Genomic DNA, 9863 nt, shown 5'->3' with positions numbered 1-9863 from the left:
GCCCCACAGGAAAATGATGTAGTGTGAGAAAGTCCCACCCCAGGGGAAAGAAATGACTTTGAGCTTCCTTGTGGGGAAGAAATGATCTCCAGAAACTTTCAAAGTTGGTAACAGTTTGCTCCATAAACACAAGTTGATGATTTCTCTCGGCCCAAAACAGTTCAAGGACTCAGTGGAAAAAGATGTTAGTAATTTTTGGTCCAAATTTAACTTTGTCAAAAACACCTTCAATTCTGTTAGAACAATGAAACCTGTGAAGTGATGTTATAAGAGTGCTAAATTAGCAAATATAGTCAGTTGCTTTCTAAAAGAGGCATACATTATTTTATTGAAAACAAGCACTGTCTGTATAGCAATCTTGTGGAACTGAACTATAGCATGCCGCTTCAATATATTTAAACTGAAGCAATCTTGGAGGAACTGTCGAAGTATTTAAAGATCTTCCCAATGTTCTATTTACCAAAATTTTATTTCTTTTCTGTTTTCATGTTATCCAGATGGCAAGTACTGGTAAGAAATGCGTAATATATCTTACAGCTTAGAGTAAGATCATCTACCTCCATCTCAAAACTCAGCTACAACTAAAGTAGGACAAGCCAATAGAATGATGCTTCCAATTATGAGGCCGCTAATATCAGAATATAAGAATTTACAGAATTTTTCCAGGGGGAACTTCAATATGAAAAGGTCAGGGATGCTCGTCCTCTTGTTTAGGGTGTTCGTGATAGAACGCCACTATTTTTATCTGCCAAAGTATATTTTAGGGTGCACTCAACCATACAAAATTAAAAAATGCTCTTTTTTCCGATTTAAGTCTCTATTTCCACCGCTCCCTAGAGTCTGGTCTACTAGCATGGGCCACCTTCCTGAAATAAAATTATTAACAGCAGCTGGTAATTAAACCTATTCCATTTTAAGTGGCATCCAAAGCTCAAGCCACCTACAGGTTCATCTCCGTTAAGGGTTTAATTCAAATTTTCCAATGAGTATCCCCAACCTTCTCATATGGGAGTCCCTCTCAAGGGATTTTATATGCACAGCAGGGTAATCTCTGATGCATTTGAAGACTATTGCAGTGAAAGTTGTTAAACTATACATTAGTCCTGGACTACACAATAAATCAATTAACTAAAATCATTATCAACCTTTAAAACCTAATAATAACGGCATCTAAACTAATAAGATGTACCAACATAGAACTGTTCTAATTTGGTACAGTCCAACAGATACCTTATGTTCACTAACACTGAGTGATAGTAGCTTCCAATATCATCATTTGACAACTACAGTATCAGCAAATGCCTCTGGGCTCAGTTGTAATGGCATGACAATTCAGTTTCACTCCCCTTTAAATTGAATTGTATAAAGTTTCTGGGGTAAAAAACCTGCCCCTTTCAACTATATAATAATATGCACTTCAGTTGTTTAACTAAGTAAGAAATACTTGTTGATAGCAATCACTGTCAATCATTGATTTGTAGGCTGCATTAACATACATGGAAAACTTAGACAATACATGCAATACATTTCTGTTACTTAACAAAACTTTTAACAACCTAAACACCCACATCAACAAATTATAAAACTTGACAGATGCTTCCGTTACACTAAACATTGGCCATTGTTTTGTGTTGCACAACATGTATAAGCCACTGTTAAGAGAGTTAAAATACCTAAAAAGAGATTTTGTACTTTGGATATCAGATTAAATTATATTGCTCACCTATATAGTATTTTTCTGACTCATCAATTTTCTCTTGCCACTCAGGGTGGACCCATTAGAATACCATGTACACTCTGTTTTATGGGTTAAGGGTGGGGATTACAGAAAAAGCAGCAGAGACATCAAAAGACCCTAGGGATTCCATATAGTTCACACCCCTTAATCATGCAAACAAAGGAAAAGCTGTTAAATTTTCACATGCCTGTCAGATGAAGCCAGGACTTAGATGGAAGCTAATTTTAGATACTGATTTCATCAGCAAAGGACTGGTGGTATGAAATAAAAAATGTGGAGTCACGTTACATCATCTTAAGCAAACTCCATAGAAACTACAAATTCAAATGAAACTTATTAAATATACTATTTCTTGCTAGTGCCAAAACCAGAAAAGCCCATCATAGCAGCCAAATCAGGATCAATTTCTCCATCATCAACTGTCTTTTGCTTCTTTTCTTTACGAGCAACCTTTCTTTGTTGTTTCCTTTGTTCCTCCTTCCAAGAAAAAGAAAGAAAACAAGATTTATATTGAATATTTTCAAACGTTTTTTTAATTCTACTTACAATGTTGCTAAGCAGTAGAGAAGAATGCTACAAAGGTTAACCTAATTCAAATTATTTTGAGTCAGGTTTGGCTTGGGGTTTTGGATATAAACTTAGTATGCCTGCCCCAAAAGAAAAGTATGCTAACTTAGATTACTCAACATAATTTTTATATGTGGCTAAATGTAATTTTTAGGCAAAGTTAAATTCAAAACAATGTTGCTGGCCAGCAGCTTCCTGAAGGAGGATTGTGCAGGGGAGGTCTCAGATATTACGCAGGGCTGCTGGTATTTCATGGTTCAGCTTTGAACGTCGAACTCATTGCGCATGTTTTTGTGATGTTTAGGCACCATTCCCCAAGCCCATCTTTGTTGATGAGTTCAAATGAAGTTGAAGTGACAGATTCATGTTCCAAAACAAGCAGCCTGCCATTGATTTTGTACCATGAAGGAAATAATGCACATACAGTACAGTTACATGTATAAAAACATAATTTGTTAAAAACCTAAAACCGAAAGTCTGAGTAGACATGTATATTAAAATAAAACAAAAATATATACTAGGTGAGAGTAGAGTCTGATAATGTTTGCCAACAAAACCCCATGATTTATGTTTTGCCCACAAACAAGGCTTCTTATACTGATGGTAACTTGATTGACATGTATTTCAAATTTGCAAGAATAAATATATTATTCAAGTGACCACTATTTATATGGCATGTGTTTGACGGAATTGTTTCTTTGAAGTAATATATCTAACCCAAAAGACCGTGTTTGAATACATTTCCAAACACCGAGAAGAGAGTAGAAAATACGATGCGCAGCTGAGTATTTCTGACGAGCTTCGAGGTGTTTGGAAATGTGGTCAAACACTGTCTTGAGTGTTTGATATATCTTCTGAATCAAGACTAAAACTAAGGAGAAAACAGAGAAATAAGATCGTTAAAATCTATGCTAATTAAGACCAGATATCCAAACACCGTCACAGTCTGACATGATTTCATTTGTTTAAACTTGATGAATTATTAATGAGTTTGAGAAAATCAATTGAAAATCATTTGGCACACATTATGTTATTCTCCTGAAACAACATGAATAGAGCTGAGTTTCCAATGGGTTACCATTAAATCTCAGAGAAAGAATTTACAGCTACGCTCCTTACATAGGGTTAATCCTTCTGAAGTTTAATAAAGCGGCCTTGTGTTTTCAAAAAGTACTGGTGTATAATTCTGTGTTTTTGAGTACGTTGTCAAATGCCCTACCCCCAGGTAGCCCCTGGCGAACAAATCCCCCATGGTGGGTACCTACAACCTGTCAAATGCCCATCAAATGCCGTCAAATGGCTGGAGGGATGATGGAGCATGGAATTGACAGAGCCATAACAACCAGTGATGTTAAATTCCAACCCTCTGGGACACACCACAACAAGCCAAATGCCTGGTGTATTGGGTATGGGAAAGGGGGCACAGAGATGTTGATGTCTTCATTTGATGTCTCCATTTGATGGATAGATTACCTCTTCACGCAGCACAGCCATTCTCTCCTCCAAATCGTACTCTTTTCCTTTCTTTTGTTTTTCCTCCTCTCTTTTTCTCTTATTCAACTCAAAACGTCGCTTTACTTGATCAAGAGAGGATCTCTCAACCCTCATAGACATACCCAGATTTCGCTGATGTTTCTTGCCATTGATATGATCTAGAAAATTCACTGAATCTTTCACTACACAGTCACACACATTGCAGTAGTATCCCCCAGTGTGGGATAGCGGTGTGGTCTTAGTTATGACCACCGATTTACCAAGGTTTGCTTCAAGATCCACATCATAATCTCTTCTTTTGAGAAGTTCCCTTTTAACTGGGGCTGAGGGTCGTCTCTTTGAACTTGATTCATCTTCGTCGTCGTCCTCGTCGTCTTCAAGTTCTTCGGCTCGCTCTTTAGCTTTCTTCTCGTACTCCTCTCTGTCCCATGTCCTTCTAAAGTTGTCATTCTTCCCGCTTACATTTGCCATAGCAGAAATATAAAGAACGGTCTAACCTGGAAAGAACCAAACAAGCCCAACAAACACTTTTGCCCAGGCGTTCTTCGCTTTATATGGTCTTTTCGATAAAGGCCTGAAACCGCCTGGAACAGGTGAGAGGATGTCAAAACAAAGAGTATTGTACCAAATCCATATATGGGTGGCGTTGTTCCCCATATTTGGAAGTGTAGCGCAGTCTGCACAGGGTGTGACGTTGAGGGCCAAGGTCCTCGTGCGACTTACGTGAAACGCGCCATCTTTGTTCTTGGGGGCAACGGCTTCAACTGTAGTGCGTTTTCTTCTTACCTTTCCGGAGGGAGAAAACGACAATCTACTATTTATATGACATGTTCTCCGAATTGTGGCGTTGAAAATTGTTTGATATGCCTTGTAGGAAGTAGGACTTTAGAAAGGTGAGAATTTCGTTTTGTACTTTTTTTCTGGTCCATTTCGTTGTTTGGATTCGTGCGTGATTGATCGGGTGATTGAACTGGGATGTCTCTGTAGTTTTACTGGACATAATCCCTGACGGTTTCCTTATACTGAGGTTTCCTCGATAATAAATTTTGTCGAAATAGCAGGCGAATGCTTCATTAGCTTTCTAATCTAATGCGACAGGTATTGAAAGCACCAAACGTGTTATCAAACGTGTCAAGAAGCTTTTCTATGGCGATGTTTGTGTAGACTTAGAAGGAATTTCTCGATATTTTTGGATTAAAACTAAAGTGTACAACCTGTAATCGAAAAATGTGTTCATTGCAACCTTAGAAAAATTCGAAATTTGCTATAAAGCCGTAAAAAGTTAATTTCGCGGTCTTGACAACAGGTACCACGAAGTGCGGCTTTCCTTCTGTATGTTACGTGCGCGAGGCGTAGCAACCCAAATTTCCTTTCAATGTGAGTCACGCTGGCGAGAAATTCGTCTTTCGAAGCAATCATCTTCCCGTTCCTTCCTTTCATTTTTAGAAGTTTGAGCATTTTGTATTTTTTGTCATTCTGGACAAGGGAAAAAACGAGAGAAATAATGAGAATATTGTTTCGTGATGTATTGTGCAAGAAAATCATGAGGTTGGTGCATGATTTATTCGTAGTCAATACCCGTGTTTTGAATCGCTGTCCGTGCGTATAGGATAAGCATTTAGCTTAATCTGAATATTTCTCTCTTGTTTTTCATTGCAGGGACGTCAATGGCTGGCCCAGGGCGTAGTGTGGATATCAATCGTGCGACAACTGAGGAACTGGAGGGGTTGAATGGAGTCGGCAAAACAATAGCAAAGAATATAGTGGAGTTTCGTACTGCTTTAGGTGGCTTTTCTAGCATCGAAGACTTGAAAGTTATCCCTGGAATTGGACGTTCATTCATTGATGTACACAAAGATGGTCTTTGTTGTTCACCCTCACCGTCTCTATCTAGGCGAGAGACGAGGGGCTCTGCAAAAGCCAAGACAGGAAGACAGTCATTAAACAGAAGGTCTCCCCTGACTCCAGCAGTCAAGGGACATAGCACACCAAAGGGTAGAGGTGAATCAGGAAAGCGAAAGCTCTCTAGCAGTAGTCACCAGCTGGAAAACAATGAAAGTGAGAAAGTGTCCCCAGAAAAGAAGTTCTGTACTCCTACTCAAAGAAGACTGTTAAAACTCCTCCCCCTTAGAAATTATGGTACTATCAAGACAGCGACCCCTGTAATGAGTCCAGTAGACAGCCGGTGCCGACATATGTCTTTTTGCAGCCTTCCTCCAGCAGGCCTGGAAGAGTGGTTGCATACATTTCAGCAGTGGACAGCTGAGGAAAGGAAATATGCACTTGATGAGATTATTGAAAACTGCGAGCCGACAGTCATAAGACACATTATGGGTACCATTGAACCACGATTTCAAAGGGACTTTATATCTCTGCTGCCAAGAGAGCTTGCTTTGTATGTGCTGTCATTTTTAGAACCTAATGACTTGTTACGAGCAGCTCAGACCTGCAAATGCTGGCAGACACTTTGCGATGACAACTTGTAAGTACATGAAGCAGATGTTTTTTATGTAACTGTGTTTTTCTCTTTTTGGCAGTTGTAAGGGTTGTGAAAACCTAAAATTTAATTTTTCACAATATGGTTATATGTAAGAAGAATAGCCTAGTCTTTTTATCCCAGAAGCATCTGTGCATGAACATACATACTGTATATGCCTACATTGGCGTTAACCTCTACAGGTTAAGCTGTTTCCTTGTAACTTCCCAGGAATTGGTTAGAAATTAGTCAAATAAATTTTTTCCACTACCTACTTTGTCAAGAAGTAGAACTTGACTTTGACTAGTAAGCTGAGAAAAGTTGGGCCATTGAGTCTAAACAGCATTGCCATATCCTGGTTGAACTTGACTTTAAACATCTGTTCCATGGCTATGTAATCGCATTGTCATTTGTTTGCTATTATTGCTTTGCTTTGATTTTTGGAGGCATCATTTGAATCAATGAAATTGCAACAGCTGTCTTGTTTATTTTGATGGTTTTAAAGAACTATCTTGAAGAGCTATTGGGAAGTGATCACTGAGTATTGCTAATGTATTTTGCTGTAGTGCAATCAGTTTTGTATGAAAGCATGTATACTGGTGAATCTTCACTTGAGGACACCTTCATAATATGCAGATATGCAGGCAGTTTCCTTGGGCTCAGAGAAACATGAATTGAAATTAAATCTCTGCCTCCATAATACAGACCCCTTTGTGGTACAAACACCCATCTCTGCCTCTTTTATATCCATATTTAATAGTTTTATTGTGTATGAAAGACTCAAAGCAATAATTTTACTTTTCAAAAAACATTCTGTACATGTAGATGTAATAGAGATTAGTGATATCAGAAACAAAATTATCACAGTTTCAAATGTGGTTATGCGTTAAAAGGTATGCTTGATTTCATATTCTCATATTATTTTTCAGGCTTTGGAAACAAAAATGTAAGCAAGCAAGGATAGAGGAAGAGCCAGTCACTCCTGTAAAATGTAACAGACGTAGATCCAATAATTCACAACAGGTAAACCAGAACACTAAAGCTGTAAATAGCCCATTCAAGAAACTCTACTTGACAAAGCAACGGGTGTACTGGAACTGGAGAACAGGCCCTCTTCGTCCATCTAAAATTCTCAAAGGACATGACGACCATGTTATTACGTGCCTTCAGTTCTGTGGCAGCAGAATTGTCAGTGGTTCTGATGATGGTACTCTGAAAGTGTGGTCAGCCATATCTGGAAAGTGCCTACGCACTCTTGTAGGACACACTGGAGGGGTATGGTCATCGCAGCTGAGCGGCAATGTGATTGTCAGTGGATCAACCGATCGCACACTAAAAGTTTGGAATGCAGACACTGGTTACTGTATGCACACATTGTATGGGCACTCATCCACTGTTCGTTGTATGGACATGCATGACAGTACTGTAGTGAGCGGCTCTAGGGATGGAACTCTAAGGGTCTGGGACACTTCATCTGGGAACTGTCTTCATGTTTTGGTTGGGCACCTTGCTGCAGTGAGATGGTAAGTTTTAATAATGTACCATATGTACAGCTACTGGGCCTGCATTATAACACATGCAAATGAGTAACCATGCAAATGCTCTTGCAAGTTAAAGGAACCTTTTACATCAGTGCATGCGCTGAAATTTGAGCACCCTGACTTACTGCACAAACTTTTGAGCATGTAATTCACAGTGGATCTAAAACTAACAAGGGTGTGCCTCAAAAAAAGTGTAGCCATAAACGATTAATCAAAATTCGGTAATCAAAACAAGCTTCACAGACTCACACATGGCAGATCCTTAGTTAATTAAGTGTAACTTATCTTGTTTACCTAAGACAGAAGTTGCCACTGGCGTGCCTTGGGAAGATTGTAAATGACATGTAAAAATGACAGGAAATGCTGATTGTAAATGACAGTAAATATTCAGTTCCTAAATGGCTTCTCTTGTTTCTTTTTAGCGTTAAATATGATGGAAGACGTGTAGTCAGTGGAGCTTACGACTTCCTGGTGAAGGTGTGGGACCCTGAAACAGAACAGTGTATACATACATTGCAAGGCCATACAAACAGGGTCTATTCACTGCAATTTGATGGTGTGTACATTGTCAGTGGCTCCCTGGACACTTCAATTCGTGTATGGCATGTAGAAACTGGACAGTGTCTTCACACTTTAATTGGACACCAGTCCCTGACCAGTGGCATGGAGCTCAAGAATAACACTTTGGTGTCTGGAAATGCAGATTCTACAGTCAAAATCTGGGATATAACCTCCGGTCAGTGTTTACAGACTCTGGCAGGCCCAAATAAGCACCAAAGTGCAGTCACTTGTCTTCAGTTTAACAGCTGGTTTGTCATAACCAGTTCAGATGATGGCACAGTTAAAATTTGGGACTTGCGCACAGGAGATTTTATCAGAGATCTCGTAAAGCTGGACAGTGGTGGCAGTGGTGGGGTAGTATGGAGAGTGAAATGTGATGAAAAGAAGTTGGTTTGTGCTGTAGGGAGCAGAAATGGGACTGAAGAAACAAAACTTCTTGTCCTGGACTTTGATGTACATGAGTAAATCACTCTGTTTTGCATGCATTTCATCCTCATTGGTGGAGAAAAATTTGTACTTGACAACGTGTTTTAGTGTATGTTTTAGAAGTTATGTTGGATAGATACATGTGTCTAATTAATATTGCCAGTTCCCAACTTGTTGTTGGTTCCTCTTGTCGTCTCATTCATTGGAAGCTTACATTGGATAATTTGTACCTTTGTCACAGTTACATCTTTTACACCCAAAAGGTTTTGCCTTTTTGTACAAAATTTGATAGTAAGAATTGTGGTGTATGTCAGCTTGTAAAAAAGTAATATTATACTATCCACTGATCAGGGTAACATACAAAACCTACAGATATTGTGTGTGACAACACTGTTTTGCAGAAGCTGATTTTAAAAACAATTTTCAACAATAGATTTATTTTGCCAAATTTTTGGTATTGTGCATACTTGTTACATAGAAAAGAAACCCTAAAATGGAAACTACAGTTGTAGTTTATGAACAGGGTTTCTAGACTTCGCTTAAGGGAGAAGGAATGTCTGCTGGTCAGACATTGTGAAATTCAATTAACAGAATTTGATGTATTTAGTCATCAGGGCTGTGCAAAGAAAATGATGCACCTCCGTGAGAAGGTATCAAAAGAAATATATATTTTTCACAACCATTGGAATTAGGTTAGAACAGACATGGGTTCACTTTTGTTTAACAATATTGTTGGTGATGATGCTTTTGCTTAATATATATTGTCATTACCATGTAGACTGCTATTTACTTGATCTTTGTATTGTTAAGGGTAGTAACAGCCTTGGGTACTAGATGGTATACCCTTTGATCATTTTCTGGGACTTATTTTTGAACCAAGACTTAACATTAAAATCTCAAACCGTTCAGTATTACTGTAAAATTTGTAAAATTCAAACTAAGTTATAGGTTGGGTTAAAGAATGAAGACCAAGAGAAATAAAGCTTATTTTTCTACTACTCAATGTTTTTAATGTGGTTGTATTTGATTTTTGTAGTCCTGTCCTATTTTTAATTTGTCA

At 38.4% G+C, this 9863-nt stretch overlaps 2 protein-coding genes across 2 annotated transcripts; one reads left to right on the top strand and one right to left on the bottom strand.

The window, feature by feature from the left end:
• Positions 1 to 1947: 1947 nt before the first annotated feature.
• Positions 1948 to 4324, bottom strand: LOC145493760 (zinc finger matrin-type protein 2-like). Its single transcript, XM_081473220.1, has 2 exons — positions 3779 to 4324; positions 1948 to 2215 (listed from the first exon to the last, which is right to left on the bottom strand). The coding sequence occupies exons 1-2, from the start codon at positions 4268 to 4270 to the stop codon at positions 2084 to 2086; spliced, it is 624 nt and encodes a 207-aa protein (XP_081329346.1). The 5' UTR covers positions 4271 to 4324; the 3' UTR covers positions 1948 to 2083.
• Positions 4325 to 4407: 83 nt separating this feature from the next.
• Positions 4408 to 9801, top strand: LOC145493716 (F-box/WD repeat-containing protein 7-like). The gene is made up of 4 exons (XM_081473179.1): positions 4408 to 4692; positions 5459 to 6281; positions 7205 to 7798; positions 8239 to 9801. Exons 2-4 carry the CDS (start codon positions 5467 to 5469, stop codon positions 8840 to 8842), a joined length of 2013 nt encoding a protein of 670 aa, XP_081329305.1. The 5' UTR covers positions 4408 to 4692; positions 5459 to 5466; the 3' UTR covers positions 8843 to 9801.
• Positions 9802 to 9863: the final 62 nt, after the last annotated feature.

The sequence above is a fragment of the Orbicella franksi genome, chromosome 1 (genome assembly GCF_964199315.1).
Source record: "Orbicella franksi chromosome 1, jaOrbFran1.1, whole genome shotgun sequence".
Classification (NCBI taxonomy): Eukaryota; Metazoa; Cnidaria; class Anthozoa; order Scleractinia; family Merulinidae; genus Orbicella; species Orbicella franksi.
Note: the sequence above shows the minus strand (reverse complement) of the source record. Positions and strands in the feature narration are given on the sequence as shown.